The sequence below is a fragment of the Parus major genome, unplaced genomic scaffold (genome assembly GCF_001522545.3).
Source record: "Parus major isolate Abel unplaced genomic scaffold, Parus_major1.1 Scaffold220, whole genome shotgun sequence".
NCBI classification, from domain to species: domain Eukaryota; kingdom Metazoa; phylum Chordata; class Aves; order Passeriformes; family Paridae; genus Parus; species Parus major.
The window spans coordinates 555,682-568,851 of NW_015379263.1; the positions used below are offsets into that span (position 1 = coordinate 555,682).

Sequence of the window (13,170 nt, forward strand, 5' to 3'; positions counted from 1 at the left end):
CCGGCTGTCCCCAGCTCTGGAGCCCCGGCTGTCCCTGGCTTTGGCATCCCGGCTGTCGCTGGCTCCGGTGCCCCAGCTGTCCCCAGATCCACCGGCCCGGCTGTCCACAGCTCTGGCATCCCGGCTCTGGAGCTCCAGCTGTCCCTGGCTCCATCGCCCCGGCTGTCCCGGCTCCAGTGAACTGCTTTTTCCCCAGCTCCAGAGTCCTGTTTTTATCAAGCCCAAGTGTCGCAGCTGCCCCCACCTCGGACACCAACCCTGTCCGAGCCCCGGCTGTCACCAGCTCCGGTCCCCAGCTCCGGCTTGTTCCCAGCTCCAGCCCTCCGGCTCTCCCCTTCCCGGAGTTCTGGTTGCCCCCAGCTCCAACATCCCCACTCTCTCCAGCTCCAGCATCCCGTTTTTCCCGGTCTCCAGCGTCCCAGCTGTCCCCAGCCCCGTTACTCTGTCCCCCAATCCCCGAATATTGACTCCAGGGGAACACGAGGGACAAAGGTCCCACCCAGCAGCTCTCACTGTACGTACAAGTTTATATACAGAAAATGGCCAAAAAGACGGAAACTCAGAAAAATATATATAAAGGGGAAGGGGCCGAGGTTGAAGGGCCGGAGCCGCCTCTCGCCCGCGCCCCCCACTCTGTACAGGACCCGGCCGGCGCTATTTACATCAGGGGCATTTTTACAGGGGAAGGGGGCACCGCGCCGGCGATGCCCCCAGGGAAGACGGCACCGGGGCCGCTGCATGGCCCTGGGCCGTGAAGGCACACGGGGCACCCCAAGGGTGCCCTCAAGAAGACTCAGGCATCTGAGGGGGGACCCAGATTTCCAGAGGGGATCCCAGGCATCCCTGGAGTGATGCAGAGGTGGTCCCAGGCATCCCAGGAGCAATGGAGGGGTGCCCAGGGGGTCCCAGGCATCCTGTGGGTGACCCGGGTGGGGGGGGTGGTCCAAGCTATCAGGGGTGATCCCGAGGTGCCTAGCAGGGACCCTGGAGTTTTGGGGGTGACCCAGGGAGGGAGGTCCCAGGCATTCTGGGGGTGATTCAAGAGAGGGTTCCAGGTGTTCTGGGGATGATCCAGGGGTGTACGTAGAGTCTTGGGGATGGCCCAGGGGGGGGTCCCAGGTGTCCCAGAGGTCATTCAGGAGTCCACAGGGAGGTCCTGGGCATCCCAGGAGTGATCCAGGAGTGACCAGGGCAGGTTCCAGGCATCCTGGGAGCGATCCAGGGATGCCCAAGGTGGTTTCTGGGCATTCTGAGGGTCACCCTGGGGGGGTGCCAAACATCCCAGGGTTGATGTAGGGGGACCCAGGGGATGTTCCAGGCATCCCAGGGGTGACCCAGGGGTGCCCAGAGGGTTCCCAGGCATCCTCGGACTGAACCAGGGCTGCCCTGGGCGGGTCCCAGATGTCCCCAGGCGGGTCAGGGGCTCATGGCAGCCCCTTGCCTGGGACTCAGAAAGGCAGAGTGTCCATGAAGATCTTGTCAACGATGGGCGGTGGTGGCACAAGGTCCTCCAGCTTGAGGTAGAAAATGCGCTGGAGGCCCTGGGTGCAGAGGCTGCGCAGCTCCGGCAGCTTCCCCAGCAGCTTGGAGAGGCAGCTGGAGCGGCCTGGCTCGGCCCCTGCTGCTGCCACGTGGTCCTTGAGGCAGCCCACGATGCGGTTCTGCAGCTCCTCCACCCGCTTCGGCTCCTTCAGCCCGTGCCGGTCTGCGGTTACACGCAGGGTGTGGGATGGCGGTGACAGACACAGGGTGGGGATGGGGACAGCGACAGGCCTGGAGCTGGGGGGTCTCACCTGTGATGATGACGAGGGCAGCGAGGCAGGAGAAGGAGGGGACATCGACGCTCATGCGGTGAAGGCTCTGGGAGAACTCGAGGATGGCGTCAATCCACTCTCCGAAGCCACGCACGCACTGCTGCCGGTGCAGCACCACCCCGTTGCAGAAGATGAGTTTCCCTTCCTCTGGCTTGGAGCTGCCAGCAGAAATCTGGGTGTCACTCCCAGCACATCTCAGACTCCCCCTGCTCCGCGCTGCCCCAGGGCTCACCGGTACGCCAGGCGCAGGATGAAGAGCTCCAGGAAGGCTGACTCCAGCAGGAGGTCCTGGTCCTCCTTGGGCAGCTCGGTGAATCCCTGGATCTTCTCGGCCCACTTGCGGATGATGTCCATGGAGCCGGTGAGCAGGTCATAGAACTGCTGCACGTCCACTGAGTCTTCCTTCTCAAACGGGCACGGTGCTGACTCCTGGAACTGGGATAAGGATGGGTCAGGATTGGGATGGGCATGGGTGAAGAACTGGGATGGGGATGGGTCAGGAACTGGGACAGGGGGGATCAGGAATTGGGATGGGATCAGGATCTGGGATGAAGATGGGTGTGGAACTGGGATGGGATCAGGATCTGGGATGGGGACAAGTCAGGAACTGACAAAAGGTTGGGTCAGGAACAGGGACAGTGTTGGATCAGGAACTGGGATGGGCCACAAACAGGGACAATGTAGGATCAGGAACTGGGATGGGGACAGGATCAGGATCCGGGATGGGGATGGGTGAGGAATTGGGATGGGGATGGGTCAGGATCCAGCCCCAGCCCTGGCATGGCCCTGGGCAGGGCATGGAGTGGCACTGGCTCTACCTTGGAGTAGTCGAGCTTGGTGGCACTGGGGATGGAGTCGATGTGTGCCCGCACCAGCGAGGTGATGAGGCTGACCGGGGATGCATCTGGCGGCTGTTTGGGCTTGGAGGGGAGACGGCCCCGCCGCCCCTTCAGGCTGTCAGTCCGGACCACTGTGGTTGGGACTTGCAATGAGTGTCTGTCCTCAGGGCAGCCAGAAAGGCTGTGGAGTGGGGACTCCCCACTCCTGCCGGGTACCCCCCACCCGGGCTGGGACCCCGGTACCTTCTTTGACCATTCCGACGGCCAGGCACTTCTGGAAGCGGCAGAACTGGCAGCGGTTCCTGCGCCGCTTGTCCACAGGGCAATCCTTGTTGGCCAGGCAGATGTACTTGGCATTCTTCTGCACTGTGCGCTGCGGGTGGGGAAGGAGCGGCCGAGCTCAGCCCGGGGCGCCGAGCTCCAAACAAAAGCCCTTCTGTCCTCCCCTGCCTCCCGCTCCAGCCCAGCATCCGGCTCCGTGTCCGTGGGGAGGGCTCCGTGGCCGTGCTCCCTGCCCTGCCCCTCCCCGGGCAGCCCGCAGCATCCTCCTGCCGCCGCGGAGCGCTGTGGGAACATCCCACAGGTGATGAGATGGGCTCCCCTTACCTTGAAGAAGCCCTTGCAGCCCTCGCAGGTGCGCACGCCGTAGTGCTGGCAGGACGCGTTGTCCCCGCAGACGGCGCAGCGGCCCTCACCTGCCCCGGGGCTGCGCACCTTGGTGGGCGCCAGCGCTGGCCCCTCCAGCAGCGGTGAGCTGGGGGCCAGGGGCAGCCCCGCAAAACCCCTGGGAGGACCTTGGGGAAAGGCGTCCGTGTCCAGCAGCCGCGGGTCCACACGGGGAGAGGGGCCCGGCTGCCCCTTCAGGGTGGCAGGAGATCCCCCAGGGCTGGGGGCCGGGGGGCCGAAGGCGAAGAAGGGGGGCTGTGACCCCCCACCCTTGGCTGGCTCAGCCCAGGACTGCCCACCCTCGTAACTTGGCAGCGGTGAGTACGCCCCGAAGGAGCCCTCCCAGCCCGGCGCCTGTGGGGGCTGGAAGCCCGGCGTGGCGGGCGAGGGGATGGAGCAGGGGCTCCCGTAGCAGTCCGAGCCACTGGAGGAGAGGGTCTCGTCCGGCTGCCCACCGAAGGCGCTGGGATAGCAGCCGTACACCTGGAAGTCCTCCAGCTTGAAGGCGGTGGCGGCGCTGGACTGGCCGCTGGCTGGCAGCTGGTAGAGGAAGGCGTCAAACTCGCCGGCGTAGCCCTCCATGAAGGTGCTGAAGCTGGGCAGGGCGGGGGCGGCCGCCAGATCGGCTCCAGCCACTTCCATGGGGAATCGGCCGCCCTCGGGGCAGAGCAGTTCGGCCGGGCAGCGCTCACAGGGGCCGGCGCCCGTGGTGCTGCACTGTGCCTGGATGCAGGGCATCTCTGCGGGGAGAGAGACGCGTCAGAGGGGACCCCGATGCTGCCCCTCCCTCATCCAGGCCGACGATGGACACAGGGTTGGAAGCGTGGGAACTTCCCCAGGCTTCCCCTCGCGCTGGAACTGGACCCCCATAGCCACTGGCTGTCTGGTGGCGGCCACCACTGTCCCTGGGAAAGGTCACGGCACAGCCAATGGGTGCAAAGGACATTCCCCAAAACGCTGGCTTAGCAAAAGCCCCCGAAAGGGAATGAGGGAGGAATGTGACCAGCAGATTCCCAAGCCCTAGGGCTGGCCAAGGGAAGCCAGAATCGTGGCTGAACTAGGGTTTGAGGATCCCACTTCTCCTATAACCCCTTTTGGGGCTTTTTGGGAACTTCAGTGCAGGCAGCCCTCCAGGTGAGGGGGAGAGGAGCCCACCCTCTGTCCCTGGAGCCCCCCGGGGCTGGATCTGGTGGGACATAAGACAGCTGAGTCCTGTGTCCAGCTGAAAGCCAAGCCAGAAGTGACCCCAATGGCAAGACGATAATGTAATTCATCTCGCAGACCTTTAAAGGTCACACTGCACTGGCCCCCGGCCACGGTCCTGGCACGGCCCTGCTGCCAGAGCCCCTGGATTCCCCCAGCCAAATCTGGGAAGCTCTCTTGGGCACCAAGAAAGCCGACACCCGCCAGGAGCTGCGTTTAAAAATACCCAGCGTGGGTCCAGCTCTGGCACCCACGGGATGGCACCGGCTCCCAGCCTCCTGCTCGGTGTCCCAGCGGAGTTTGTGCGTGTCCAGCTGGGTTCAGAGGGGACAGTGATCCCTCAGCTGTCTCCTGTCCCCAGAGGAAGCCGAGGGGACCTGAGGCCGTGCTGGGGACAAGGCCCCAGGGGACACTCTCTGTGCCAGTGGGAATTTTCCTTGCCTACATGAAAACCCTAGCAGATGCAATGCCTCGACCCTTCCCGTGGTCCCGGTTGTTTGAATGTTTTCACTCTCACCCGCTCTCTGACAGCATCCAGGGTCCCCTCTGCCCTGTCCCCCCCAGGGTCGGGGCACAGATTCCCGCAGCAGCCTCCGCTCTGCCCCCGGCCGGGCTCTATTTGCAGATTGCTGGTTTGGGAGCTCAGGCAGCTGCCTGTGCCCAGCCCCGAGGCTGCTGCCTGCACGGGCGGGTGGCAGCCGCTGGCACCGGGCCCTGGGCCGCGGGCGGGCGAGAGCAGCCGGTGGCACCGGGGGTGGCTAACGCTGCCCACATCCCTGCCGGCACCTGCTGCCCGGTAATGCCGTAGCGGCTGCTGCCAGGCCCGCGTGGGCAGCTCGGGCTTTGCTTGCACGGGGCTGGCTGCCCGCACATCCCCGTCTCCACTGCTCCGTCCCGGTGCTGCCTGCACATCCCTGCCCGCAGTGCCGGGATCCCGGCGCTGCCCACTGCAGCTCTGTGAGCGCTCTGCCGAGGGATCCCGCGGTGAATCCCGCTATGGGCTGACTCTGCCCTCCACAATCCCCAGGGATGGGCATTTCCTGCATGTGCAGCTGGCCCCGGTTGCGGTGCCGTGATGGGGGAACCAGCCCGGTCCCCCATGGCCCAAGTAGCGGCTCCCGGTCCTGCACAGCTCCTCACAGAGGAGTGGCCGGAGTCGGGCTCTTCCCGGGATCCCCGGGGCCGGGACCTTTCGCTCTGCCAGCTCCCGCCGGGTGCGGGACCCCCGGCTCTTCCAGGTGCTACCGGGACTCCCGACACAGCTCCTCCCGGTGCCATTGGGACTCCCGACACAGCTCCTCCCGGTGCCACTGGGACTCCCGGTCCCGTGCACGTCCCAGCGCCACGCGGTTCTCCCCGGTGGCACCGGATACCCACAAGGGGCAGCCCCGCACAGCGCACACCGCCCGGTCCCTTCCAGCGGGACCCCCGACTCTCGCTGGTGGCACCGAGGGTTCCTTCCAGTGTCCTTCGGACACGCGAGCCCCGGCTCCACCGGGACGCGCGACCCGCTTGTCCGTGCTGCTACTGGGACACCCGACCACATCCACCTTGCGGGACGCCCACCGCCCTGAGCCCCCGGCGCCACCGGGATTCCCGACTCAGATCCCCCCGGTGCCACCTGACACGCCCGATCTGAATCCCTCCGGTGCCGCCCGGCACGATGGTTCCCGTTTCCCCGGTGACACCGGGACACCCGACACCGTGCACCTCCCGGTGCGCGCATCCCGCCCCCGCTGCCGGCGCGACCCCCTGCCCCCGGCGCCCCCCGCCAGGTCCCCGCATCCCCGGTGCCGCCCGTACCCGGGTGCCGGCGCGGCGGCGCTCCGGTTCCTGCTCCTGCCACCGCCGCTCCGCGGGCTCCGCCGGGCTCCGGCCCCGCCACTACTTTCTCTTAAGCGCTCGGTGACGCGCGGGGCGGCGCGGGGCCGGTGACGCACGGGGGGGGCGGCCCCGGCGGGGGCGCGGCCGTGACGCACGCGGGGTTCCATTGACGCACCCGCGGCCCCGGCTAAAAATACCCCCGCGGCCCCGGCTAAAAATAGCTCGGGCGCCCCTCGCTTCCCCACATATCCCCCCCGGGGCTCCGGGGGCCGCCGGCGGGGGGAGGGAGGCCCCGGTGTCAGGGGTATCCCCGGTGTCCCCAGGCCCGGTGTCCCTTTGGTATCCACGGTGTCTCCTCGCTGCTGGTAGCCCGGGGCTGGCGTCCTCCGGTGCCTCCATCCCCGGTGCTCTCTTGGTGCCGCTATTTCCGGTGTCCCCTCGTTGCTGCTACTCCGGTGCGTCCACCCCCGGTGGCACCTTGGTATTGGCATCACTGAAGTCCCCACCCCCGGGAGCCTCTCGGTGTCGGTATCCCCGGTGTCCCCTCGTTGCCGGTACCCTGGTGCCCCCATTCCCGGTGCCCTCTCCGTGCCAGTGTCTCCGGTACCATTATCCCCGGTGTCCCCTTAGTGTTGGCATCCCCGGAGCCCCATCGGTATCTTCAGTGCCCCCATCCCGGTGTCCCCCCCGGTGCCTCTGTCCCCGGTGGTCTCCCGCACCCCCGGTGCCGCTATGCCCGGTGCCCATCCGGCTGTCTCCGGTGCTCAGCAGCGCCGGTACCCCCGGTCTCCTCCCGCTCGGTGCCGGGTGCGGGGGGAGTGACGCGGGGTCCCGCCCCCGCCCGGTCCCCGCGGGGAGCCCCTGGCCGGGGCGATGGAAAGAGCGGCGGCTGCTGGCGGGCGCCGGCGCCGGGAACAGCGCCCGCGGGCTGGAAAGATGAGCTCAGCCCGTGCGGACCCGGCCCGGGCCCGCGGGAGGGCGAAGGGTGAGCGGAAGGGACCCAGAACTCCGCAGTAACCTTCGGTGCCACGCCGGTACCCCTTCAATACCCTCCGGTGCCACGCCGGTACCCCTCGGTACGGCTCCAGGACCTCCTGCGATACCCTCCAGCAGCTTCCCACAGCTTCCCAGCCGATACCCTCCGGTACTCCCCCGGTACTCCCTTCGTATCCTTTGGTACCGACCCGATACACTTCGATACCGGTCGGTACTGCCCTTGCCGTACCCGCCGGTATCCACTCCCGGGGACAGACCGGGGCTCTTGGGGGACCGGGCCCGCTCTGCCCGGGTTGGCAGCGCCGGTGCTCCCCCGTTAGCGCCCCTGCTGCGGCAGCGACCCCCGGCACGGTCCCACCGGGGACCGGAGCCACCCTGTGTCCCGGTGCCCCGGGAGCCGCATCCAGCGCCGGTACCGGGGTCCTGGCTGGCCTCACGAAACCCCCAGCCCCACGAGGAGCAGCCCGACACCGGAGGGGTCCGGAGGGCGCACGGGGGTACCGGAGGTGGCGGCCCGGGGCCGGGCACCGTCTCCTCCCGTTCCCCGGTACCTCGCTCCGGCCCCGCTGCTCGCTGTAGCCCGCCCCCGACGGAGTTCCGTGACGTCACACCTGCCAGCTGACGTCACACCTGCTCACTGACGTCTTGGGGATCCCGCGGCACCACCGGGGCCGCCCCCAAAGGGATCCCCCGGGTCCGGCCGGGTTCCCTGCAACAGCCCGGGGACACGGCCAGGAGCCTTCGGGACAGGACACACAGGGGTCCCAAGAGCTCCCGGGGGGCTCGAAGCCACCGGGGGTCGCAGCGTGGTGGTTGCAGCCCCCCGTTTCCCTCGGTCGGTGGCGGCGTTACCGGAGGCAGGAGGGTGACACCGGCAGCCCCCGCAGCCGGGATTAGCTGTACCCCGGCTGAGGTCGTGGGGACTGCGATGGCTCCGGGGGAGGAAACCCGAGCCCGGCCGCCCCGGCAAGGCCACGGGGATGCAGGGGGGACCCCTGTTCACACCGTCCCCAGGCGGGCACACGGGGGTACGACGGACGCCAGGCAGCTCTTCCCGAGCCCCGGGGTGGGCGTTGGGACTCGCAGGGTGCCCGTGACCGGGCGGTGATCAGCCGGTGCCCACGGCCGCCGCTGGCTCCCTGCCCCGGGCCTATATTTATCGGTAATGACAGACTGCTCCGGGGCGTTCCCGGCCCGTACCCCGCAGCCTCGGCCCCCCGGCCCTGCCCAGCTCAGCCGGTGCCACGCGTGACCCCGCTGTCCCACGGCCACCTGCCCATTTCCGGGCACACGCAGCCCCAGGTCGGGGCTATAAAAAGCTCAGCGTGGGGTGGCAGCTGCGATGGGGGGTCCCGTGATGGCTTTGACAGGAACGGGGTGCTCCGACCCTGGCAGCACGCGGGAGGATGCCGGGAGCCGCCGGGACCGCGGGAGCCAGACCATAAATGTCCAGCACGGAGCCGTCCTGGAACTGGGACAAGGCAGGAGAGCGTGGGGGAGCCAGCTGAGCCCCCCACCCCCCGCTCCATGGCACAGCTGCAGTTCTCACCCCCAGATCTCCAGGCTCTCCTGGGGTCCTGGGGGGACGGGGAAGGGGAGAGCTGGGGTCCCCAAACATGCAACAGCCCCCTCAGAGGGGAAACTGAGTCACGGAGCAGAGGGTTGGGGGTCTCGGTGCTCCACGGAGCAGCCGTGCCAGGGAATCTTCGTGCGAGGGAATCCCCCTACACGCATCGGTGCTGCGGCAGTCCCCAGCTGCGGTCGGGGGTGTTCTGTGTCCCCCAACTCCTCTGGACGCTGCTTCAGGGGCTCTGGGGACACTGAGGCAGGGCGCGGGGGGGACCCCTGTGCCCGTCCAGCCTGGGCACCCTGTCCCCCGCAGGCGGAAGGGCTCGGGGTGGGACGCGCTTCCCGCCGGCTGCCGGAGGAAACGGGGCAGGAAGGGCCTGGCCGGGGCCCCGCAGCGCCGGGACGTGGCGGACGGCAGCGGGGGCTGCAGCAGGAGCGGGGACACGGGGGGTGCCCGGGAGATCGCTCACGTCCCGGGTGACATCAGCCGCTCACCCCAAAGGGACAGCGTGGGGGCTGTGGGGGAGCTGCAGCAGGCGGCCCCCCCCGGTCCCCTCGGGGCTCCGTCCCCCCCTCAGTCACAGCCACACATCGCTGCAAATCCTCTCTGTATTGGTACAACAGCCCGGGGGGAGCAGGGGTGGGACCCTCGCAGCCCCCCTAAGCTGGGTAATGCGGGGCTCCCCCCGCGCACTCCTCCAGGGAGGAAGGTCCCGCTCCCGGGAGCTCCGTGAGCCGCTCGGGAGGATCCTCACGTCTGTCCCTTGGTGCCGTGTCCGTCCCTCAGTGTCACGATCCCCACGGCCTGGGGGGCCAAATCGGAGCCCCTGGGGCCAACCCCAACCCCCTTCCTGCAGCCCCCAGGGGTGGGAGTCGGGAGAATGAAGCCCCTTGCAATAAATAAATAAATAGTCCTGGGGGGCCGGGGGGCGCCTGCTAGAGGTGACTCTCCTCCTCCTCCAGCGCCCGGTTCAGACCCGGGATGAACTTGAGCAGGCGCTGGCGGAAGCTGCTGTGTCGGCTCTTGCGGGGGGCGGCCGCTCCCTCCCCGGGGTCCCCGGCCCGGGCCCAGAGCCTCCCCGCAGCCCCCGGGCCCCCCGCGCACTTGAGGCTGGCGCTGCGGGCCAGGGCAGGTCGGGGGCGCGGCGGGGGGGGCGCGGGACCCCCGCTGTCCTCATCTTTGTCCTTGTCCCCATCCTTGTCCCCATCCAGGGAGCTGGAAGAGGCGAAGACGCAGGTCTGGTACAGGGAATCATCGCTGCCGCTGGCACGGGAGGAGCCCCCCGGCAGTCCCTCCCCCTGCAGGCACCAGCGGACGGACTCCAGCGTGTCGTAGATGCTGGGGTCCTTGGCCACCACACCTGGAGGGAGACACGGGCATGTCAGGGGGGGCCAGCAGGTGCCCCAAAACCCTCCCGCCGGCCCCCCGGCCCCCACTCACCCCGCACCAGCCGCTGCTCCTGCACCATCAGCGAGCGAAACTCCCCCCACTTCTCGTAGAGGGTTTGCTGTGGGGAGGGTGAGGGGGTGAGGACCCCGCTGAGGGGTCCCCAGCCCCCCGTGACCCCGGCCAGCCCCTGCTCACCTTCAGGTACTGCAGCCGGGCCTCCAGCTCGGCCCTCCGGATGGACGTCCCGTAGAGAGTGTCGAGCCTGTGGGTCAGCAGCTGTCAGCAGTGGGGGGCTGCAGCCACCCGGGCCCCCCCTGCGCCCCCCAGCTCACCGGAGTACATTGCCTGAGCTCTTGATGATCTCCACGATCTCCCGGTGCCGGATGCCCTCCACGTTCAGCCCGTTCACCCCGGTGATGGTGTCCCCTAGAGCCCAGGGTGCACACGGGTTCAGGGGTGCTGCTCCCCGCTGCCGGGTCCCCCCCGGCTCCCCCAGGATGTGCTCACCAGCCTTGAGCCCCGCGGCCTCGGCCGGGCTCCCGTCGTGCACCCGGCACACGAAGGTGAACATCTCCACGCTGTTCCTGTCCTGGTGGTGCAGCCCGTAGGTCTGGAATGGGGGTCTGGTGAGGGGCACGGGGACACCCCGACCCCCAGGAGCCCCCCAACAGCGGCCAGGGGGCAGCGATTGCAGTGTTTAATTGCTGCTGGGTGATGTGGGGCAGCAGGGGAGGGGGGTCCTGCCCTGATGGCTGCACCCCAGGGTGCCCCCCCGGCTGCCCCAGCGGCACAGCCGGGGGAGGTTCAGTAACACGGCATCTCTGTCACCGCTAAAAATAACCCCCAGCTCAGAGACAACTTAAAAATACCCTCGATGCAGAGCAAGGTGCGGGTTGGAAGGGTGGGGAGCAGAGCATGGCATAACCAGGCTCAGCACGGCTCAAAACACACCTGGATCTCGAAGCCGAAAGACTCCTCTGCCTTCTTCTCCAGCATCACCACCCTCCTGCGGGACACAGGGATCAGGGACAGGGCACAGCCAAACCTGCCTGTGCAAACCTTGGGCTCTTCTCAAAATGCTGCTTTGGGGTCCCCAAGGACAAGACGCCTCTCCCTGAGATGGGATTCCTCCTCCCCACCCCAGTTTGCCTTGGCCAGAGCCCTGTCACTCAATCCTGTGGGTGCCAGGCAGGATCCCCGCAGGGTCTGGGGGTGCCTGAGCTGTGACCACATCGCTGCTCTCACCAGCCTCAAGTTCCCCCATAAAATCCCCCTCAGTTCCAGCCCTCCTGGGGTATCCAGAGCAGAACAAAGTCCCAGGGCCAAGCTCCAACCCTCTGGGACAGAGACCCCACCCCACTCCCGTGTCCCCTGTCCCTACCTGTGCTCCTCCGGGGACTGGCTGGGGGATGCCCACTTGAGCGCTGTGTCCTGAGGCAAAGGAAGAGCCATCAGCTGGGGACACCCGAGGGGACATCCCCCCACGTCCTCCAGGGACAGCCAAACCGAGGAGTCCCACCAGGACAGCACCAAAGCCCGGGGGAGCACCGAGCCAATCCGGCACCGAACCAGCAGCCGGCTGCCCCCCGGGCATAACGGGGCTTTGATCGGTGCTCAAAGGCACCCTCAGAGCTGCCCCGAGCTCGCCCCACGCTTTGACGTCAACTGCGCCGCACCCACCCCACGCCGCGCTCCGAGGGGCCCCGGCACAGAGGGGCCCTGTTGTGGTCACAAAGTCGGGTTTTTTCATGCAAAATCCGCCCCCCCCGGCCCAGACAATGTCCCTGTTGTGGCAGGCGCAGAGGCGTGGGTGGGTGGAGGGACTGGCCGGGCAAGACAAGACCCTCACCGCAGGGCAGGAGGTGACAGGGCTGTCCCCAAATGCCCCTCTGTGGCTGCTGGGCTCTGGCAGCGCAGCGTCACCATTCGCTGTCCCTTGAGAGCAGCACGTGGCAGGTGTTGGTGGCAGCCGGGTGCCAGCGGCTCGCTCTGTGCTCTGTCCCCAGCCCCGCAGGTGTCACCAGGCAGTGACTGACCATCCCAAACGCATCCACGGGCCCAAAAACCCCGAGGCTGGGTGCGTTCACCAAAGGGAAAGCGGCCGCCTGTCACGCTGGGCCCCGCGTCACCGCAGGGACGGGAAGGTGACATGGAACGTCCTGGACCCCTCAGGGACACTTCTGGTGGTGGCCTTGGCTGGTGAGCAGGAGCCAGGCCACCGTGCAGATCTGGGCTGTGGCAGTGCAGCCTTGAGGCCACTTCTGCTCCGGATGTCGGCTCTGCTTTCGCTTCCCCACAAGGCTCAGGAAGCACCACGGGGCCGGGGCAGGGCGGTGTCGGTCCCAGCGCCACCAGAGGGGCTTTTCCAGGGGCCCCGTGTTCCACCAAACCAGACTCGGGGTGCTCCGTGACCCCCCCCCCCAAACGAGACCCGGGGTCCTGGGGTACCCTGCGGCCTTGCCCTTCTCACAGGACAGAGGCCAGAGGGGCCGTGGGGTCACGGCTGTCCCAGTGACAGAGCCGTGCACAGTGGGGTGGGGGCCTGGCCCTGCACCCTGAGAGCTGCAGGGCAGGACATGGAGAGGGACCAGGACAGGGCGTGGGGCTTGGGGGAACATTGGAAGAGGCCCAGGGAAGACACCTGAGGGAACGTGGGGAGGGACCTGAACATGATGTGGGGTTTGGGGGGAAATCCAGGGTGGGGGTACGGGGATACAGTGGCAGGACGTGGGCAGGATCCAGGACAGGATGTGACGCCTGGGGGGACAACGGAGCGGGACGGGGACACCGGGAAGATGCTGCGGAAGGATGGGACAGGGGTGAGGAGATGCTGGGGCAGGCCAAGAGGCTGGGGGCGGTCACCGGGGCA

At 67.9% G+C, this 13,170-nt stretch overlaps 2 protein-coding genes across 4 annotated transcripts; both read right to left on the reverse strand.

The window, feature by feature from the left end:
- Positions 1–507: 507 nt before the first annotated feature.
- Positions 508–6,426, reverse strand: NR4A1 (nuclear receptor subfamily 4 group A member 1). Of its 2 annotated transcripts, XM_015615708.2 has the most exons (7): positions 6,326–6,425; positions 3,260–4,059; positions 2,897–3,026; positions 2,633–2,784; positions 2,047–2,249; positions 1,794–1,972; positions 508–1,705 (listed from the first exon to the last, which is right to left on the reverse strand). In XM_015615708.2, the coding sequence occupies exons 2-7, from the start codon at positions 4,055–4,057 to the stop codon at positions 1,449–1,451; spliced, it is 1,719 nt and encodes a 572-aa protein (XP_015471194.1). In that variant the 5' UTR covers positions 4,058–4,059; positions 6,326–6,425; the 3' UTR covers positions 508–1,448. The 2 variants fall into 2 exon arrangements, with proteins under 2 accessions (XP_015471194.1, XP_015471193.1); XM_015615707.2 differs by having other exon boundaries at positions 2,633–4,059; positions 6,326–6,426.
- A 3,076-nt stretch (positions 6,427–9,502) lies between these two features.
- TAMALIN (trafficking regulator and scaffold protein tamalin) lies at positions 9,503–12,129 on the reverse strand. Of its 2 annotated transcripts, none has more exons than XM_033511459.1 (7): positions 11,683–12,129; positions 11,253–11,307; positions 10,813–10,911; positions 10,634–10,727; positions 10,497–10,563; positions 10,353–10,419; positions 9,503–10,272 (listed from the first exon to the last, which is right to left on the reverse strand). In XM_033511459.1, the coding sequence occupies exons 1-7, from the start codon at positions 12,049–12,051 to the stop codon at positions 9,848–9,850; spliced, it is 1,176 nt and encodes a 391-aa protein (XP_033367350.1). In that variant the 5' UTR covers positions 12,052–12,129; the 3' UTR covers positions 9,503–9,847. The 2 variants fall into 2 exon arrangements, with proteins under 2 accessions (XP_033367350.1, XP_033367351.1); XM_033511460.1 differs by having other exon boundaries at positions 10,809–10,911; positions 11,683–12,124.
- Between the last annotated feature and the right edge of the window lie 1,041 nt (positions 12,130–13,170).

Bases quoted from the DNA above. Each gene is read 5' to 3' on its own strand.
- TAMALIN (XM_033511459.1), bottom strand. From the start codon at position 12,051: ATGAAAAAACCCGACTTTGTGACCACAACAGGGCCCCTCTGTGCCGGG. The intron at 10,912-11,252 runs GTGTGTTTTGAG...CCCCCATTCCAG, and splicing joins CTTTCGGCTTCGAGATCCAG to ACCTACGGGCTGCACCACCA. The intron at 10,728-10,812 runs GCTGGTGAGCAC...CCTGGGCTCTAG, and splicing joins CCGAGGCCGCGGGGCTCAAG to GGGACACCATCACCGGGGTG.
- NR4A1 (XM_015615707.2), bottom strand. From the start codon at position 4,057: ATGCCCTGCATCCAGGCACAGTGCAGCACCACGGGCGCCGGCCCCTGT. The intron at 2,250-2,632 runs GTAGAGCCAGTG...TCCTTATCCCAG, and splicing joins CCAAGCTCGACTACTCCAAG to TTCCAGGAGTCAGCACCGTG. The intron at 1,706-1,793 runs GTGAGACCCCCC...GTGTAACCGCAG, and splicing joins TGCCCTCGTCATCATCACAG to ACCGGCACGGGCTGAAGGAG.